Raw genomic sequence first — 18,995 nt, 5'->3', positions numbered from 1 at the left:
AAAAAATTATTACTTTTCTTATATTTTAACATTTATTAATTATTTATTAATTTTATTATAAGTTAAAAGTTTAATAGGCAATCCATCACTGAGTACCGGCACCTATTTATTTTTTTACAAAAAAAGCTTTGTGTATATATGAGCTTTTTTGCCAAAATTGCCTTCTATATTTAATAATCATGCTAATTGAATGCAAATTTTAGATATTTTAATAATGTAACATTTAATTATTAACATAAATCACTGTATGCTAATTTTCTTTAATTTGACTTAGTCTATATAATTGTACATTATTGTTCATTTACTTAAAAAACATTAAAATACTTTTTACGATTTAAAATTTAGTATAAGTAATATACTAGGTTTAGTTTTAAACACATATTTAAGTCAGCAGGATTTTAATAAATCATATTTGGCAAATGTTTAATGCTCTTTTTATAGTCTCCCCCCCTCCCATCGGACTCGTGATTGTTTACTAACAAATAGATTTTACTTTTCAGGAAGTGGAATTTTTTTTTCGCAGTTAGAAACATCAAGATCTCGAGTAAAGAGAGTCTATCATTCATTCATTGTGTAACTGTTAATGTTATCCTTACTATTTTTAATATTAAACTTACCGAAGATCAATTAACAGATCTTCAATATTGACATTGATTTCGCTTTTTACCTAGCTAGTAGTAGTTACAGTAGTAGCTAGACCTAAGTTATAGTGAATAATAGTCACTAGTGTGATCAGTACCGTGCCTACCGAATACCGTCACTGCGGTGTTGTCACTGTAACTCACTGTTGTCAGTCACAGTGTGCTGAGTCAACGACAACTGAGTGTAAAATTATAGATCTAGATTCTAGATCTAATTCCAGATTAGTAGATATATCTAAATTTAGAATATACTCATACTGTCACTATACAATATAAAGAAGATGCCTCAACTTATTAGAGTCTCCATCCTCACCATTTTTATTTTAATCTGCGTTGGTCAAATCCTTGGACTTGGAAGAATACCACTAACTGGTGGTTATGTTACACAGAATTTAGACAAAGCAACCTTTGGGGAAATTAAGAAATTCTTTCAAGTAGCCAATGTAGCAGTAACTCGTATGAATGAAGTAAAAACAAACTTTGGACGCAACAATAAACAGGGGTTGCAACTAAAAGCTTTAACCCAAGTAAAAACACAGGTAAGCCTAAAAGCCTAAAATTAAAATTAAGTCAGTCAAGATGAAAAGACTCTGGAAACCTACAATTTTACTTTTGACTTTAGTTCTACAGTATAATTAAAATTATCATCATAATTTGATATAATCTTATTAATTAATATTATATAGAGTCTAGCTTAGATCTCTAGATGATACTATATTTATTAATATTATAGTAATTATACATACACATCATATATAAAATAAGTGTAATGTAGACCAAAGACTGTTCAGTTTTGTTTTTTAGATCCAGGTAGAGCTATGATCTAGATCTATAGATATCACTAGATTGACTAGATCTAGATATATATATATATAGTTCATGATTAGATATATTTTTTGATCTGGCTATGAATAACTAATCATCATTCCCAAGGGTGGAGGGACAGTGGCTGAGTTGTTAAGCGCTTGGCTTTTTCAACCAAGAGTCCTGGGTTTGAATCTTGGTAAAGACTGATATTATGAAATTTGGGATCTTTATAGATTGCTTCTGAATCCACCCAGCTCTAATGCATACCTGATATTACTTTGGTAAAAATTTAAAGGCTGTTGGTCTTGTGCTGGCCATGTGACACCCTTTTAGCTGTAGGCCACAGATGAAACAGATGACTGTTAGATCATCTGCCCTCTAGAGATTAATAAATTAATTTCAGTAGGAGAGAAAGAAAGATGTGTCGGCAATATGAAGGGAAAATGAAGAGGAAATGAAGAGATTTTAGTAAAAAGATAAAATTGTCAATGACACCATATAAAGGTCTCTGTAACCAAATAAATAATAAAAATTACACTGTGCATAGAAATTCTGATTTCACAGTTCCACAAAGTGCACAGAATTATATTGTAATGATTAATTAAAATTTTGTTTACTTTCATATTTTAAACACAGGATAGATTTACCTCCATGTATGAAAATTTCCAATGGAATATAGACATACAAGTACATTTATAAGACCATTACTCTTTCTATATATACAATTTATTTTAAAACTAATACAAATATCTTATTAAATTTTAAGAACTGGTTAGATACAACAAATAAATTACTGGTTAAAAATTTTGGATGCCTTTAGTCTATGGTTCTTATAAAGCATTTCCTCATGTGACTATAGAACCTTTTTCTGGAGAAACATTCCCACTCAATTATATTTTAGATAAAAGTAATGCCTGTTTGAGGATCCAGTCATTTTCTTTTGTCTCACTTTTGTTTTAGAGCCGAGTTCATTGCTCCTTTGCTGCACATAGATTTTCAAGTACAATTTTGATGACACTTTCTTTAATTTCAAATAATTTTGAATGTTTATTCTGTAGGTTGTGGCTGGAGTCAACTATGACTTGGAATTTATAGTTGATGATGAGGGAAAAGTAAGTATATTAATAAAAACATCATCTTGGTAATATAAAGTCATTAAAAAAGTTTTTTTTTCTAAATTAAATGGAAATTAAAAAAAAAAGCTATTTATATTTATTTCTTTTTCCAATCTTTGTTTCCCCACATCTAAATGCACGTTCCTAGAGATAAGACTACAAACATCATTTTCTGTACACACAAATATTCCATGACTCTTACTAAACCTTTTCCTAGGAATTCAGTATTCATACATATTATATCTTTTTTGTTAACTATCATATAATTTGAAAGTAATTGCAGAGAACAATGCAATAGAAATACTTCTATCTTATCTCATCTTTTTTTTTTTTTTTTTTTTTTTTTTTTTATGGTTATATGCTTTATTAATATAAAAAAGCTCAATATATGGTCACCTCAATCTTTTGTTATCATTGCTTCAATTAGACTAGGACTTGTAAAATCATAGTGTCTCACCTGTACCCATGGAGAAATGGCGGGAAATGGAGCATCAAATCTTCATCTGCCAGTGATGAGTGCAAAAAGTATGTTTCAAATACGAAGAAAACAAGGCCTCGCAGATCAGCTGGTCTACCTCTGTTGGGCGGAAAAGAGCCTTTGGCTGATGATGATAAAGCTTTGTTGGAGGTGGCTCAGTGGGCTGTGGAATACCTTAACAGAATGTCCAACTCTATTTACAAGAAGGTCATGGTGAAAGTTGGTAAAGCTACGAAGCAGGTATTATTAGTTTCTAAAATCACTATAATTTTTGTTTAAGTGTAGTCTACTGTAGAACAAGATTTAAACAAAAATACAAAAATGTATTATTTTGCTAACCAGACTGTAAATTCATTTAAAAATGTTTGATTCCAAGATTTAAACAAAAATACAAAAATGTATTATTTTGCTAACCAGACTGTAAATTCATTTAAAAATGTTTGATTCCAGTAGGCGTTTATGCTTAATATCCTAGTTTTATTAACTCTACTGAGCTATCATCAACACATTAAATTATTGGTACAAAAGCGGTAATATAACTTAGTGCTTAATATAGCAAGTCACCATAAAATTTTGTTCTCTGGTATTTGCCTTTCAAAAAAAATTGTCTTAGAGAGGAATTAGTTTTACTTTTAATTTTGAAATGAAGATTAAACATGCAAAAACCATACAGACATTGTTGTGTTTAGTTTCTGATTTTTAAAAACAAGCTATGAATTTTTTGTTCAACATTTTCACATTTTATTTTGTTTAGGTTGTCAATGGTTATCGCTATGAGTTCTTGGTAACTGTTACACCCACCACTTGCCACAATAATGTGGAGAATGCTAAAAAGACTTTAAAGGAATGCCCAGCTGCGGATGATGCAAAGGTATTTGTTACTGCTTGGTGTTCTTTCATATTTCCGTCTGATGGATATAAAAGTTTACTGTTTCATTGGTTTTAACTCAAGCGTTGATTTTATAGACATAGATATTTCGTTAAGAAAGTTATTTCTAATATTATAAACCTAGCAATTATTGAATTCTGTCAACTCGAGAAAGCATGTGAAACACTCTCAAATGTATCTATTTCCATATATCTAGAAGATTGGATAGACACATTTAGTATGTTGGAGTAGCATATAAAGAAGCTAGAGTTATTGAAATATAAATAATTATTCACTGTTTGATATCTTGCAACATCTTTGCTTTATCTAAAATAATTTTTGAAATATTGAAAGCAAGGCATCATCTCGTAAAGATTTACATACTACTAATTTAATTTAGGAAACAATGTTGTTGTTTTTTTCTGACATCTCAACTATTTGCCCCATGTTACATACAAGAGGTTTTGAAATCATCAACTAATAGTCTTTCTCAAACATTGCCAGAATTCAAATGACCTAACTCTGAGGATTGGTCTCCTCAATCGTAAGATGAGTTGAGAGCCTTAGAATATTGAATGGATGGATCCTTGTCATGAGCATAGCAGTTCCTCTCTAAGCAGCTGTTGGGTCCAAAGAAACAGCCTAGAACTGATATAGTTTGGGGTCAGTAGGTTCTAAAATGTAACACAGTGTGCTACTAGCTGTCTGATGATCACTGGCTCCTGATTTTTCCTTAGGGTCGACTCCTAAGGTCTGTCCTCCCATAGTTAGGCTTAGATTAGATACTAAGACATCTATTTCATGGGATGACCTAAGTCTGTTTAACCAACTGTAAGTTTAATTGCATTGGCAGAATTACCTGAAAAGCTATAACCGAAAATTTCCAATAGATAAAAATTAAATCCACAAACTGCAATGATACATTCCTAATGCATTCTGTTTTTCACCAAGTAATACAATAGAATTAAACCAATGTTTTGTTGTTAATTTTTGGTTGCTGAATGTTCATTTTAGATAATTAATTTTTTTTTCAGCCTCAAGAATGTGATGTTTTGGTCTTCCACACTAATGGTCAATACAAGATGGACACTTTAGAATGCAGACCAGTAAGGATGTGTAGATAATTTTATTTTACAATTAGAATCTGGAAAAAAGAACTATTTTTTATATCGCCTTTTGAACTAGATCTATATCACACTTTTATTAAGTAGATATTCATTTTTTATTCCTTTTTTTCTTTTAGTTTACTTTAACAAATCAAAATTCTTTATTGAAAACAAGACTTTGTGCAAAAATGATTTAGAATTTACAAGTATGTTCTTTTGTGGCATTTAAAGAAATAAACTTACATATGAAAGAAAATGCATGAGATTTTAAAATTATTCTTTTTCATCATATGAGTGTTTTCACAGCGTCACTGCATTTTCATTAGTCTCTCTTTCATCCTTTAAGAAATATTGAAATATACAATAGTATTAATACTACGTTCAAATTTTAGCTTGCTTTAAAGAGATATACATACAATAAACTCACAAAAATGTCCACATCAATGAAAATAAGTCTTTTTGTATGATTTACATTTGGTGCATAAGCAAAGGAAACCACAGAACTAGACTTGACTTTCATTGAAATCAAGTATTAAATAACTTTAAAATTTTATATTTAACATTTATATTTACATTTGTTCTTTAAATATTTACTTGATTCAAGCTTTATAATTTTTTTTTTCTGCGTTTTACTGCGACTTGATTTCAGTTCTTGAAATGAAAAAATAAAATAATTATTATATTCTTTTCGGTGACCGGTCACTTCATCCCCGGTTATTTCATCCCCAGTCACTTCATCCCCGGTCATTTCATCCCCGGTTATTTCATCCCCTGGTCACTTCATCCCCTGGTCACTTCATCCCCTGGTCACTTCATCCCCCGGTCACTTCATCCCCAATTAAATATTTTATGTATAAATATGATTATGTAGAATACTTTTTGACATTTTATGACTTGTTACTAATGCATTTATAGTGTTTCCTCTTCCACTTTGTTTTCTTAATGAGAAATCGTATATTTTATTGTAAATCTGGGTGTGTACTTAGCTATAGTGCTTCTTTTGGATGTGGGGGTTGTAATATCATAATATTATCCGGATCGAAGGCCAAGGTTTGGTGGAAGAAGTAAAAAATAATTTGAGAGATAGAAGTGCAATTACAATAATTATGATCATGCCGCTGATAACTTATCATCAATGGCCAAGGTGTAGTGAAAGTAGTAGAAATCTTTTGAGAGATAGAAGTGCGATTACAATAATTATGACCGTGCCGCTGATAACTTATCATCAAAGGCCAAGGTGTGGTGAAAGTAGTGGAAATCTTTTGAGAGATAGAAGTGCGATTACAATAATTATGACCGTGCCGCTGATAACTTATCATTAAAGGCCAAGGTGTTGTGAAAGTACGACCATGTTTCACTTTATTTTATTTTTCAATCGCTCTTTCTTGAAAATGGGCGCGTCATTTTTAGCCTTGAAATAAGGTTTTATTTTTTTCTAATAGAGGCAGAGTTCACCCATCCTCATGTTGCCTATATAAGTTTTGCTTTAATTCCTTTTAAACATTAATGTGTTACAATTTTGTCATTTAAATAAAAAATGAATACATTAAATATTGCTCATTTCATGATCTTTTAAATTACATTTTGTTAGATCAAAATGATCAGATGATGAAAATATCAGGGGATGAAATGACCGGGGATGAAGTGACCAGGGGATGAAATGACCGGGAACCTTCTTTTCCTATAAGTGTTCAATTTGAATAAATTTTGATCAGTTACTAATTAGTTTTAAAAAAATATACTTGTATAAATGAGAATTAAAGAAAAAAAAAATCAAATGTCATTTTAAAGCTTTTATTTGAATCTTTATTTGATGTTATTTGTGAATTATAAATTAGCATTCTGGCTGCACCTTTCAATTTTTAAATCAAAATGCTGAATTTCACATTGTTTAGGGCTATTAAACACGATAAACAAAGTTAAAACCTTTTAGGTTAAGCTTTATCTAAGTGTAGCTAAATATTTAAAAAATAGGTTAAAACTATATAATTCAATATTTCAGGAAAACAAATTATACATGATTCATCCTTTTTTTAAACATTTAATTTTAGGATTAAAATGGACCAATACTATTTTCTCCAGGCTGCTCCTTCTCCTGTGATTGGTGGAGGTGATCATGATTATAAGCCACATGGAATAATTGGTGGAGGTGATCATGATTATAAGCCACATGGAATGATTGGTGGAGGTGATCATGATTATAAGCCACATGGAACAAATGGGGAAGGTGGTCAGGATCACAAAAATTATATGATTGGCACTGGACACCATGGTCACTTGCGCAGAGGAATGCTCATTGGAGGGGACCATGATTACAGACCCCATGAAAATTCGATTCTGGGCCAAGATACACATGATTATGTCTCCCACAAACCTGATGAAGATCAGGCTGTGAAGAACCTTAAGGAAGCCATAATGAATTTTGGATCTAGATTCCTCAAGTCAGACAATGACAATGTCCATCAAATGACCATTGTGGATGAAACTAAGCCAGATATTCCTGCAAGTGTTGATGATCTGTGCTCCCAATATAAAACTGAATTTGAAAACTTTAAATCTAAATATAATCGACTCTACAGCACAATAGAAGGTAAAATATTATAATTAATGGATAACTCAAATAATAGCTATTTTCAAAGAGACTTTTTTTTCAATTAAATTTTTTTTAAAAATTTATGTAGAAGAATCTCAAAAGTTCAAGGTGTTTTGTAAAAATATGGAGCGAGTAAAAGTTCTTCAGAAGACAGAGCAGGGTTCTGGACAGTATGGTGCCACTGTATTTGCTGACTTATCAGGTAATTGGCTATCTCTTCTTTGTTGTTATTTTTGTATTAGATTTAATGTTTGAATTTGAAAGTTGAAAAAAAAAAGAAACTCCTCTAAAATATGTTATATAGTACAATTGTAAATCTTTCTACTTAAATTGCGATGTCAATTGTTTCTTTTTACTAAATGTAGAGGAAGAGTTTAGAAAACAGTATCTTGGTCTCAAGCCCACTAAAACTTTCAAGCAGTGGCCTATGGCTAAGATTCCCACTGACCCAATTCCTGATGCTTGGGACTGGAGAGACCATGGAGCAGTGTCACCTGTCAAGAATCAGGTATTTATTCTTTTTATATTGGCCAGTAATAGCTTAAACTGAAAAAAACAGTTAGATAATGTCAGATATCATTAACATATGCCTACCTTTTTTTTTAGGGCAGTTGTGGATCTTGTTGGGCATTTTCCACAACTGGAAATGTTGAGGGACAGTGGGCCATAAATGGTCCATCTCATCAGTTGCTGTCTCTTTCAGAGCAAGGTTAGTGCTTTGGTAATTTTTGTCTGCAACACATAATTTACATTTCTAATTAGATAAATGACAAGTTTTATGGTATTTATATGTTTGTTTTATTATTAAATTTTACATTGACATCCAGTGAATCGGACCATAAGTCATAGAATCTTACAGAACCAAAACAAATGCTATTTTAAAAGGGAAATATAATCTTTTTTTTTTGACGCATTCTTATTTTTATTGCAATAAAAAAAAGAAATAATGTTAGTCTCTCCGGAACTATATAGCATTACAAACAGTTACCTTGTGACTTATACTTACTTATTCCTTAGGACCCATGGGAGCATGGGGTTGCAAGCACACCTCTCCTTCGATCATTGTTCTGAGCAGATTTCTTCATCTCCCGCATGTCTTTACTGTATCATCAGCTTTGCTGACCACTGACTCCTCCATGTTTGCTTCGGCCTGCCCTTTTTTTTCCCTTTCCTTGCAGATTCCAACCAATAGCCTGCCTTGCAGCATTAGTAGCTGGTTTTCCAGCTCCATTTTTGCTTTTTTTATGTTTTGGGCTTTGGGTCTCTGCTTGGTTCTCCCACAAGTTAACAATAGTTACAATGTTTACTAACCCTTTAGTTTTAGTTCCCATTTCAAACCATAGGGCAGATGATGTTTAGGTCATCTGTTTCTTTGGCCAACGGTTAATGAGCAGAGCTAATATTTGGTGAAAAAAAGTTTCAGGCTTTTGATTTTAATGTTGCTTGTAAGCATGCTGATTAAATTAAATTGATAATGGAAATTGGAACTTCTAATTTTTATCTATAGGACAATGATATTCAATGTTATGTCAATGAAGACTATGTTTCTATGATTTTTTTATAAATTGGGGTGAAACATGGCAGCATCAGAAAGCCTACAAAAGTTATAATGACATTCCAATAGTTGATTTATATATAAAGGACTTCTTGTTTGGCAATCAGGGCATGTTCCTGTAATCAAACCATTTGATTTATATAAAGGACTTCTTGTTTGGCAATCAGGGCATGTTCCTGTAATCAAACCAGTGGACCATTATAAGTGTCCTGGTCTGGTAAGATATAGCAGAATAATGTTTTTTTTATATTTCAAATTATTATTCTGTCTACTTGTAACACTGCTTCTTCTTATACATAGAGCTTGTTGACTGTGACAAAATTGACCAAGGCTGTGGGGGAGGATACATGTACCAAGCTTATGAAGCCATCATGGAAATTGGTGAGATGTTTTTTTTTATATTTTTTGTTGAGGAATAATAATTTTGACCTGAATAGATTTAAATAAACTCCACATATCAAATTGTACAAGTAGAAAAACTTTTTGATGACTACATTAAGTGGAACAGAGAGGATGTCTGTCTATAATCCTGCAACTTGGAACTTTATTCCCCCACCATCCTTTTTTTTTTTTTTATTTTAATTTCTGATGGATATATTTTTTTTAATCTACCAAGGTTTCTATTTTAGTAGACAATAAACAGCTTTAAAATGCTTCAACCAATGAGGTCCTTGAAATATTTCTTCCAATCATTTTGTAGGTGGCCTTGAAACTGAGACTGACTACAAGTATGAAGGCAAAGATGATAAATGTCGTTTTAATAGTTCTGAAGTTCAGGTTAAACTGACTGGCGCTGTAAACATAAGTCAAGATGAAAACGGTTAGTCTTAGTCAATTTTCTTTCTTTTCAATATCTTTGTTGCAAAAAGATAAGCCCCCTAAAAAAAGCCCACAACACTAAAACTTATTTATCGTACATGAAATCCTTTGTTTAAGAAATATAAATATATTCTTATGCTTAGCTGGTTATTCTTTTTAGTTTGAGATTTCAACTACAAGTATTTGGTATTCATCAGGTGTTTAGGCTCCATGCTCAATTGAACTAAAAAAAATATGCTGCCTTGAAAATGTTTGAACACGAGGAATTGTTTTTTCATCTCTTTGTTTTGTCATGTCTTATTAAATTTTGTTTGGGGATTTATAGAATCTTGATACTTAAATATTCAATTTATTTCCTCTATTGACTCTAAATTAGGGATTTGTAACCGTGGTTATTCGATTTTGGTAAACCTTAACATCTGTTCTAATTTTTTTTGTCCCTATAATACCTTGTATTGAAAGATCTCTCACAGAACTAGCAAATTCTCATCTTTTAATTATCATTGACTCATTTTCAGAGATGGCTGCTTGGTTATACAAAAATGGACCTATTTCTATTGGAATCAACGCATTTGCTATGCAGGTCAGTGATCAATTTATTGAATTAATTACAATATTAACTTTAATACACTGTGGACAAGTGAGCTCATGCAATGAAAGATTAGATTTTAGATTTTTCGTATATGTTACTATTGTTGTAAGACCAGTGTAGAGATTAACACATTATTTGTTATTAATGTCAATGGACCTCATTCATCAGTCGTAAACAAACAACATTTAGTCACGTGATCTTATTGATAAAACAACAAAAAAAACTGTCACGTGACAACCATCATGAATTAAACATGAGATCGTAAATTATATAGAAGAGATAGAGCACCACATGGCTAAATGTTGTTTGTTTACGATTGGTGAATGAGGTCCATTATTATCACTTTGGGAAGATTATGTTGTCGTAGTTGGCATGAACAATTTCAGTGATGCCCTGAAAATATTCATAAACCATCTATTGTACAACAGAATGTTTATTATGCCAATGAAGATATTGCATTTGAATAAATGTTGTTTTAATCTTATTTCTTTTGTAACAGTTTTATATGGGAGGTATTTCTCATCCTTGGAAATTGTTTTGCAGTCCAGATGGTCTTGATCATGGAGTCCTCATTGTAGGATATGGCAGTAAGTACAAACATTTTTTTTTTTCAACTTTCTTATTTCAGACCATAAGATCTATATGACCCAGCCAATAGTTAATTAGAGACTTTTAAGATTAGCCATAAAATTTACAACAAAAGCACTGCAATTTACCCAACTTACTTGTGTCTTGAGTGTCATCAGTTTTTCAAAGTGAAGATTGAACTTCATGGGATGTCCTGAGACTTCATGTGAGCTCATGGGTCTTCATGGGAGTTAATGGGACTTAATTAGATTTCATTGGAGTCCATGTGAGTTCACTGGAATGAGATTGTGTTCTTGGACCATGAAGGAAGAGCCCTTTGTTGCTAGCACAACAACCAATCCCATTTATTCAACTAAAAAGCAGTATTTTGGGAGAGATTCTGTTACTGAGGATTTATTCATCTTGTCACACAGCTTGCTAATGATTCACCAATTTCTTAAACATCATAGAGCAAATTGAACCCTAACCACAAAATGGTTGCTCTGTCATCAAGCAGGAGCGACACTAGTATTTAAATACTTGTACTATCAGTCTGTCAATTATTTGTCTTCTTATATTTATGTTCTGCATAAAAACAAATTCTCTAAACAAATAAAATTGATATAATTAAGAATTGAGTGTTTTGTATGCTAAACACTTAAATGGTAATATGGCAGACTCAAGTGGTCAGTTAAGTTATAAACACATTAATTCATGACATCCTTTCTAAAGAAGGTATAAAACCTTGAGAATGTTGCTATCAAGATTGTAACACAAGTTACACTTACACTTTGTTATCTTAGCTCAAACTTGTAAGATGTAAATAAGCTTTTATTTATTTTGTAACAAGGAAATCAAATGGGATCATGACCAAAGTCTGGAGCACCACTTACACATTCTTTTAACCTTTGCATTCTTCTCTATTGATACCTTATTGGTTGAGTCATGAAAACGTTTTTGTTATTAATGGTTGAAACTTTCTTCATCCTCTGCCTCTTTTTCCCCTTACCTATGAAACTGTTTCTTCCTCTGACTTCTCTTTTCCATAAGCCTAATATAGATTTTTTTGAGACAGTCAACTTTAAAATGGTCAACATTTTCTGTTGGTTCTATTGACATATTTAATTTTTTTTTTCAGAGAAGGGTAATGAACCTTACTGGATCGTGAAAAACAGTTGGGGAGAAAACTGGGGAGTGAAGGTCAGTTTTGAAGACCAGTGGTCAGAATGTTGTATGTGTAGATTATAAACAGGCATCAGATAAAATTGTTTCAACTATTTCTGTGTTTTTTGTAACGGTAATAAATTATAAAACCAGTCAGAGAAATCAAACTTATAAGAAACTGAAATGCATATTTAGTTTTGTTGAGGTTTAATAAAAAGTGAAGCAAAGTGCCCATTTTAGACCCTGCAATCTATGGGCAGATGATGTTAAGGTCATCTGTTTCTGTGGTCCACAATTAAGGAGGCTGTCATTGGCCAGGACAACAACAAATCGCCTTTATTGTTCACCAACTAATGTCAAGCACCCATTTGAGTTAGATGGATTCAGGGGGGCTAATTAAAATCCCAAAATACTAAATCCCTGTCTTCACACCAAGATTTGAACCCAAGACCGTTCAGTTAGAAAACTAAGATCTTTACCACTCAGCCTCTATGTCCCTTTTGTTAAAAGTTTGCACACAGTTAACTCTCCTATATTTCTAGCCTTGTGTTTGTGAAGCTGTGTTGATTAGCCACTCATATATCAAAAAGGCCATGAGTATTCCTTAGAATTAATTATTGTCAACTAATCTATTAGAATTGAATCTCAACTTTAAAACAGTCAGATTAAGATTAAGAATGTTGATGCTTAGTACTTCCTACTACTATTTCTCCTTACAAGTTTTCTATTTGGAAGAAGGAAGTAAATCAGTTACTATAGGCAGTGCAGTGCATGAATTGTAATTATCTTCCCCTTAACTTGGCTCCTTGCCTTCTCTTCCTGTTGACATTTGACCTGACTAGCTGCTGAAAGCAGAGAAACATAATTAGCCTACATGATTTATGTATGTGTAGATGTTGACACTGGGATATAGGTTACTCTGACATTTGACACACATCATGTGATGTCTAACAAACACCATGTGATGAATGACATATACCTCACTCATTGTGGCTTTGGCTTAGTGTATAATATTATAGTCTTGAAGATATAATATACAGTTCTATGTTTTGACAAAGTGATTTCACATACAGTTGTACAATTGCAAAGCAAATTAAAAATTTTATGTAAGATCTTGGCAGCAGTTTATGAAAAAAAAAAATATAAAATAATTACAAAGCTTATATCAACTCACTCAGTCTGTACATCTGTCTGTTTGGTAAAAAGTTTATTTCTTCCACACCCTATCTCAGATCAAATTGTTTCTTGTACTTGACAAGAAATTAACCAATTTGTTAATTAACTATTGGTAATTAATTATTTTTTGTTGGTATTGAACAAGGGAAAGAAATCATACTTGACAGATTATATGGTATAATTTGATTAAGTCCCATTGAGGAGGCATGAGCCCTTGAGTGTGAATTCAAATTGTACAACTTTTTTTTTTTAATACAATGCATTTAACATTCACCCAGATAACCCCCCCCCCCTCCTTCTTTTTCTCCTTCCACTTTCCCAACTGGTCCAGACAAGTGATAGGATCATAGCACATTGACAAAGTTAAAAGCATGAAATTGGGCTAAACAAAACAATTGGTAAAACTATTTCTAATCGCACAGATTTATTATTGTTAGTGTAGATCTATTACTAATTTAATTACAAGACTGATCCAAACTATTTGATAGGGTCTACAATTTGTTTAAGCTTTAGTTTTTTTATAGTGTTTTTATGTTTTTCTTGTTTTCCCATTTTTGGAAGAATAATATTTATTTCAAACTTTTCTATTTTCTTATCTACTTATAATTTTTTTTTTCTTACAGAAATTCTGTAATCTTATTGATTTGTATTTTCAAACTATGTACAAAAATCTTTTTTTTTTCTTCTTTTCTTTGTTGTATCATTGTAGTTTGGTTCACTCTACAGTATTGATTTTATGTCAAACATAATCTGTAACAGTAAGCAAATCTGGTAGCCATGACAAAGTTCTATAATCTTCCTTAATCCTTGTTATTATATCCTATTGTTTCAAATACTTAATAATTGGATATTATAATTTAAAAAAATTTTAACTGCAAAGTCAGTCAAAAAACAGCTAAATACATTCTGTACACAGTTGAGAAAAAAAGATCAGACTAGGAGATTATTATTCACAGGTTAAAATGAAATGTCAGTTTTTTTGTTTAATTTTTTGGGGTTCTTTGAGTTGTTTTTTTCTTTTTAAAACTTTTTTTTACAGAGCTTATATCAACTTAGTCTGGTCAAAGTTTTTTATAATGTTATTTCTCCAATTTCCCATTCTTGGATCAATTAGCTACTTTGCAGTTTTATTCCTTGTCAATGAAAACACATGAATAAATAAAAAAAAAATTAAAAAGTCAACCAATTAGTTAATCAATAACTTGTAATTAATTCATTTTTTTTAATATGGAAAATTAATTAGCTAATGGGAGATGAGCCTCACAATATTGAGAGATATAGCATTGTTTAAGGGGTGCTCTCACCTCAATGTGTGTGAATGGGACTATTCTCAACATGCAAGATAGAAGACATGTAAAAGTCTTAAAGACCAGTTATGCAATAGTGTACAGTTATTAATGATTCAAAATTTTTTATAGCATTTAACTCAATATAAGCAAAGGTTTTGGAAAAAAAGTATTTTATATATATATTTTTTTTTTCCTAATAAAATTTAAAACAATGTGTGGATATGTTTCTATTATAAAATAATATTAAGAAAAACAAAGGTTCTCAAAATAAAAGATCACCTCACTTCACTTGTCCCTTTTTAAGTTGTTCTAAGAGTCTTACCATAGATAGTCCTGTCCATTCTTTCATGTTGTCTCATTGTGGCTTCTTCTGTCTTCCTCTCCTTATTTTACCTGGAACTATTCTCTTTGGGAAAGTTTTTGCGAGCCTTGACAATCTCATTATATGGCTGTACATTTTAAATTTGCATTTTTTAACAGTGAGTGGTCAGAAGGCCATCATCAGGTCACCGTTGTGATCCTGTTTTGTATGTTTGGTTTTATTGTCTAATAAAGAAGTTCCTGGACACTACACTGAGATGATAAAATAATTATGTCTGTATTAAACACTTTAGTTTTTAGAATAGCATTGTAATAAATATATATATAAATAATTTTAACGTTGTAATAAATATATATATATATATAAATAATTTGTCTTTTGAAGGTGATCAACATTAAAGTTATTTAATTGGGATCTATGACAGTTACTTTGATGTTATTGTCTTGTTTTTATAAGAAACATTTCTTTAAAATATAAATAAAAACTCAATTATATTATTTTTTATTTCTTCCAGGGCTACTATTTGGTGTATAGAGGAGATGGCACTTGTGGCTTGAACAAGATGTGTTCTTCCGCTACTGTGAATTAATCAATCAAAGCCTTTTATTTGTAGATGGGCCTTCTGTAATTTCTTTTCAACTTTTAAGATAAAACATGTCTAGAAAAATGATAACAATGAAAAAAACCTGATAGTCTAATCGGAGACATTAATATTTACATTTGATTGGTCATCTATAAATATATTGTTATAAAAAATATATGTGTGTGTGTTTTTTAATTTATAATATTAATATAATAATAATCAAATTGTTTTTTTTAATTTGTTTGATATCTTTAAAGGATATAAAATGTAAATAGTTAAAAACTTGTACAAAAAATAAATCTCTGTCTACACTAATTGGTATGATTCTCAAGTATTGTTAAAAAAAATATTAGTGTCTACAATGATAACTACAATTTTTATTGTGTGGAATAGGTAAAGGATAGGAAACTTAGGCTTAGCTTGAAACTCACAAACCAAAAACACAAACTTTGCTCTCTCTTCAATTATCCCTTCATATTATGAAACAATTTTTTATTTTAAGAATTAAAACAGTTTAAACTCTATATAAATAAATACATAACTCACATAATTAAAAATGGATAAAAAAATATTTTTTTTTACTTTGTGTTTTGGATCCTGAATGAACAATGAAAGCGTGTAACAGACATTCCTTTTTGTGTTTTCTTTGTGAGTGCTTTGAGTTTTCTGCTTTTAAATGTAAATATTTAATCATGTATGTGTCAACACATTGCATGTCATTTGAATTACTGGACAATGATATTTTTTTTTTCTTATTTTAATTTTTATTCCTTGTGTAATAAATAACTATTAGTAAGTAGTCATTCATGTTATTTAGTTAGGCCCAACTGTAAACATTTATATATACAAAAGTATAAAGTAAACTTAAAGTAGAAATGAAATATCTAAATCTCATATTTGTATTAAAGAAGTACACGATCTAGGTTTCTTTTCCCAAAATATGAAGTTGTCGAAAATTGCCTGCGAAGAATTAGAAATAAGATATGCTTTGTATGAGATTAAAATAATCAATAAATAGTTTAGGGCTACAAAATAAGTTCAAATGATTTTTTTCAAGATATTATCTTTCTTAACATATGAATCTCTTTTATCCTAGACATTGCACGTTTTTTTTTTTTATATTCTCATGTAGTCCTATCTACTACCAAAAAAAATACAGTCAAGTCATTAATATGGAAATATTTGTAAGTTTAAGTTTTAAACGTAGGCTTAATGTAAATAGACATGAGAGACAGTTCTGCACCAGGTTAGTGTGTAAGACTCCGAAAGTCTCTTTAACATAATTTTTCTTTCTCCACTTCAATATCTGTTTGAAATTTTTTATTAATTTTTACACATTTTTTTTTCTTTTCAACTCTTCTGTTCAATATTTTATTATTGTAAACTTGATTTAAATTTTTGTAAAATAGAGTCATGTTTTTTTTTCCCCCTACATTGGGTTGCCCTGTTTAAAAAAAAAAAAGGAAATGTATTTCGGATGTCTTTCAATTTTTTTAACATGTAAGATTTTTAAATGACATTAAAGTTACTTAAAGTGACTACTTGTTAATTTTTTTTTTTTAAAGGCATTAGAATGTAACTTTTACTCCTGACCACAAATACTCCTCTGTTAAAATTTGCATCCCAGTATTACCCTTTGACCTCCGAAAATTTTATTCAGTGGTCAGCATTGGACCAAAGGCACTTCTCCCCCAGTCCTTTGTGAATGCTTCTCGATTGTATTAAACATTTTGGTCATACCATATTTCGATTTAGCGGTCCACCTGTGGTCATTTCTTCAAATTCAAAATATTATCACGTGAATTCCAGTTTTCGTATAGGTATACTAGTGTTTTAATGAGTTTTAGGACTAGTTTACACATCATTGGTGGATCCCCACTCGGATACCATTGCATAGAATGTTGTGTCTGTTTACATGGGAGCATTACCTCCTCACTTCTTATCCCTGGCTAACTGTCCTTTACTTTAGCGAGAAGCTTGTGAGTGTGTAGCCAACACTCAATGTTCTATTGAAATAGTCGACTTAACAAATGTACCGTGAGTGTGGAATTTGAAAGCTACAGACTTAGATGGTAATTCTCATATCAAGTGTTAAAAGCACATTGACTACCACATTAAGAAAACTAAATTCGAGATGCATCAAACATAAGACACGATAAAAAGAGTAATATGTTCAATGAAGAGGCATGACATTAAATCTTAAAATTTATCAAGGGAAACAACTTCCTCAACAAGAATCATAACCTAACTATCCTAAATATAATAATTACTATAAATATGTGCGAATGAAAACAAATCGTTACGACCAATAAGCTAGAGAATACTTAACACCTTTTATCGTGCAAAGAATTGCAAGCCTATAATAAAGCGCACAACTCTTAATTAGCCTATTAAAGTTTATTACAATAAAAGCTCATCATCACAACTGTACTTCAGTGGAAGCACTAATTGTTGGATTGCTACTTAGTAGAAGCTAATTCATTTGAAGGTATAAAAAAATTGGCAAAAATTTGGCTACTCAAGGGAGGGTGCACGTAGGCCCACATGGTTGGCCATCAATTCCTGATAAGCCTAGGCCGGGCAGGGGTCGGCAACCTTTTGAGTCGAAAGAGCCAAAAATTACAATGTACAAAATTTTAAAGAGCCACAATTTTTTTTTTTCAAAATAAATAGTACTCGCACAATTATTTTGTTTTTTTTTTACTGAAAAAGAAAAAACGAATCTATTTATTCATATATAAGTAGTGTTTTTCAAAAGAAATTAAATAATATACATATGGCATTATTAGATAATTATTTTTTATTTCGGTAACAACTAAAAATCATTTGCTTACAACACAAACTTGTACTTCAATAACAAACAATTAAGCAAACAAATTAAATGGGAGCTATGGTTTTGCGTGGTTTTAGAAAGTTTGGATACATTTGTTTCATACCTTGTTGTTTTTTGTTTCAAACACGACTCTAGATTTTCAATTGTTAGTTATCTTATCTTATCTTATATAATACAGACGTTACTTCAAAAAAGAAAATGATTACGTCCTACGCGTCATGCATATTAATCAATGACCTAAATTCTGCCAAGTCACTGGTTTTCCTGGCTAGCTCAGGCAACCCATTCCATGCTCTAATAGCACTAGGGAAGAAGGAGTATTTGTACAAATTTGTCCTAGCATATGGGATGAGGAATGTACCTTTACATGTGTGTCTTTCTGAGTATTTTATTTAATTTAGTTTTTGTATTTGAAGATTATGGTTCAGTGTTTTATGTATAATTGCTACTTTACCTTAAAGTTTTCTGTCCTGAAGGCTGTCTAAAT

At 31.0% G+C, this 18,995-nt stretch overlaps 1 protein-coding gene across 1 annotated transcript; it reads left to right on the top strand.

The window, feature by feature from the left end:
- Positions 1-765: 765 nt before the first annotated feature.
- LOC106074746 (uncharacterized) lies at positions 766-17,213 on the top strand. The gene is made up of 15 exons (XM_056023293.1): positions 766-1,180; positions 2,507-2,560; positions 2,991-3,281; positions 3,796-3,912; positions 4,944-5,015; positions 7,098-7,605; positions 7,697-7,810; positions 7,974-8,116; positions 8,215-8,317; positions 9,464-9,544; positions 9,864-9,983; positions 10,501-10,565; positions 11,074-11,161; positions 12,280-12,341; positions 15,607-17,213. The coding sequence occupies exons 1-15, from the start codon at positions 923-925 to the stop codon at positions 15,679-15,681; spliced, it is 2,151 nt and encodes a 716-aa protein (XP_055879268.1). The 5' UTR covers positions 766-922; the 3' UTR covers positions 15,682-17,213.
- Positions 17,214-18,995: the final 1,782 nt, after the last annotated feature.

The sequence above is a fragment of the Biomphalaria glabrata genome, chromosome 3 (genome assembly GCF_947242115.1).
Source record: "Biomphalaria glabrata chromosome 3, xgBioGlab47.1, whole genome shotgun sequence".
In the NCBI taxonomy this organism is placed as follows: Eukaryota; Metazoa; Mollusca; class Gastropoda; family Planorbidae; genus Biomphalaria; species Biomphalaria glabrata.
The sequence above is the reverse complement of the archived record's forward strand: the minus strand, read 5'-3'. Positions and strand labels throughout refer to the sequence as shown.

Excerpts from the sequence above, each read along its gene's own strand:
- LOC106074746 (XM_056023293.1), top strand. The coding sequence starts at position 923 with ATGCCTCAACTTATTAGAGTCTCCATCCTCACCATTTTTATTTTAATC. Across the intron at positions 7,811-7,973 it reads TGTATTTGCTGACTTATCAG|AGGAAGAGTTTAGAAAACAG; the intron begins GTAATTGGCTAT and ends TACTAAATGTAG. Across the intron at positions 8,318-9,463 it reads GCTGTCTCTTTCAGAGCAAG|AGCTTGTTGACTGTGACAAA; the intron begins GTTAGTGCTTTG and ends TCTTATACATAG.